Source organism: Cebus imitator, unplaced genomic scaffold (genome assembly GCF_001604975.1).
Source record: "Cebus imitator isolate Cc_AM_T3 unplaced genomic scaffold, Cebus_imitator-1.0 Scaffold4619, whole genome shotgun sequence".
Lineage (NCBI taxonomy): Eukaryota > Metazoa > Chordata > Mammalia > Primates > Cebidae > Cebus > Cebus imitator.
In genome coordinates this window covers 1-1,368 of record NW_016111934.1, presented here as the reverse complement: position 1 = coordinate 1,368, position 1,368 = coordinate 1, and the positions used below count along the sequence as shown (strand labels likewise).

The following is a 1,368-nucleotide window of genomic DNA, read 5'->3' as shown; positions in this document are numbered from 1 at the left end:
CTGTCTGTCTGTCCATCCGTCTCTCTGAGCAGCTCTGAATACTTCATATATAAATGGGGTGGTACCGTTTGTGGTTGATCTTTTTCCTACAAGTTGGGCAAGTATTAGCATTCCTCAGGGAATCACGGAGGCACTGGCTACAGAAGACATGGCCACATTCTGTGGAAACGATGAGACGTCCATTCTGCACAATCTAGAAGGCATTAAAAAGAAGAGCCTCTGAGTTTGCCCTTGTCCCAGAGCAGCCACTGTCCCCAGAGAATCCCACCCCTGTCTATGCCTAAGATGACCAATTAGAGGGAAGAGCGAGCCAGGCTGCAGCAGCAACAGGGAGGGGCTCTGGAGAGCTAACTGTACCTGGAGCTGGAGAGCAGGAGGCAGGGGCTGCGGCATCTCAGCAGTGTGGCAGCCCAAGAGGGTTATGAGGGACCCCAGTAAACACTAGCAGCTTCCAGTTAGAGCCAGAATGGGGGACGCGAAAAGAGGATGCATTTACACCTGGAAGCTCAGGGCATACAGGGGAAGGTGAAGTTGCAGGGTCCAAGGAGAAACTGGCACATTCTCCCCTCACAGACAGATGTGCAGCAAGGGATGGACCAGGCATGACTGCAAGTAGAGGTGTCAAATTTCACCAAAGCAGAAGATCCTGTCTCACCCAGTTCTTTCACTGAAGTTTAGAAACCAGAAGCAAGGAAGATCCAGCCTGGCTTACTTACCTCTGAGTATCCATCCATGCAGATAGGACAACTGACAGTACCAGAGGGCCTAAGATCACAGTGCTTCACATTAGTTTCTCAGTAAACGCAAACATTTCATTATACCCCACAAGTGGCCTTCATGTAAGTGTCCGTATCCCCTGCAAGAGTCCCGCCCCTGGCCTCCTCTGACTCTGCTTTAGCATAGGCACCCACGAGACTTTCGGGCAAGCCAACTGCCTCAAGGGTATGTGGCAGGGTGAACATGAGAAAGGGGAACAAGAGAAGGTACAGATAACCTCAGCCACCCTGCCCTCCCCTGGGTCCCCACCAGCCCCAGGATCCCTGTCTGGGGCCACTGGGACTGTTTGTGCCCACCTGTTAGTGCTCACATATTCTGGTTACAGTGGGAACAACTGCACTCAGTTCCAGACCCAGTTCCAACTGTATCCAGATGCTGGACAGAAGCTTCACCAAGCCCTTCCAGGGCCAAGGGCTCACAGATTTGCTGAGAAGTATTTCTCTGCCCTGGCCCCACACCCTAGCATGGCGGCAGCAGAGCTGGGGGCATGTCGGTACCTGAGGCCTGCAGCGCCCTCGTCCCTGGTGTTTCTGGGAGTGTGGGTAGTCACATACACGTCTCTGTCCCTGGACAGCTCTTCATCGTCACTGC

At 53.3% G+C, this 1,368-nt stretch overlaps 1 protein-coding gene across 1 annotated transcript; it reads right to left on the bottom strand.

Annotated features, from left to right (window-relative positions):
* LOC108299298 (E3 ubiquitin-protein ligase RNF4) lies at positions 1-1,365 on the bottom strand (the record flags this gene model as incomplete). Its single annotated transcript, XM_017521588.1, has 3 exons — positions 1-193; positions 717-765; positions 1,275-1,365. Coding segments are annotated over 3 exons (290 nt in total), but the record flags the coding sequence as incomplete, so codon positions are not given.
* Between the last annotated feature and the right edge of the window lie 3 nt (positions 1,366-1,368).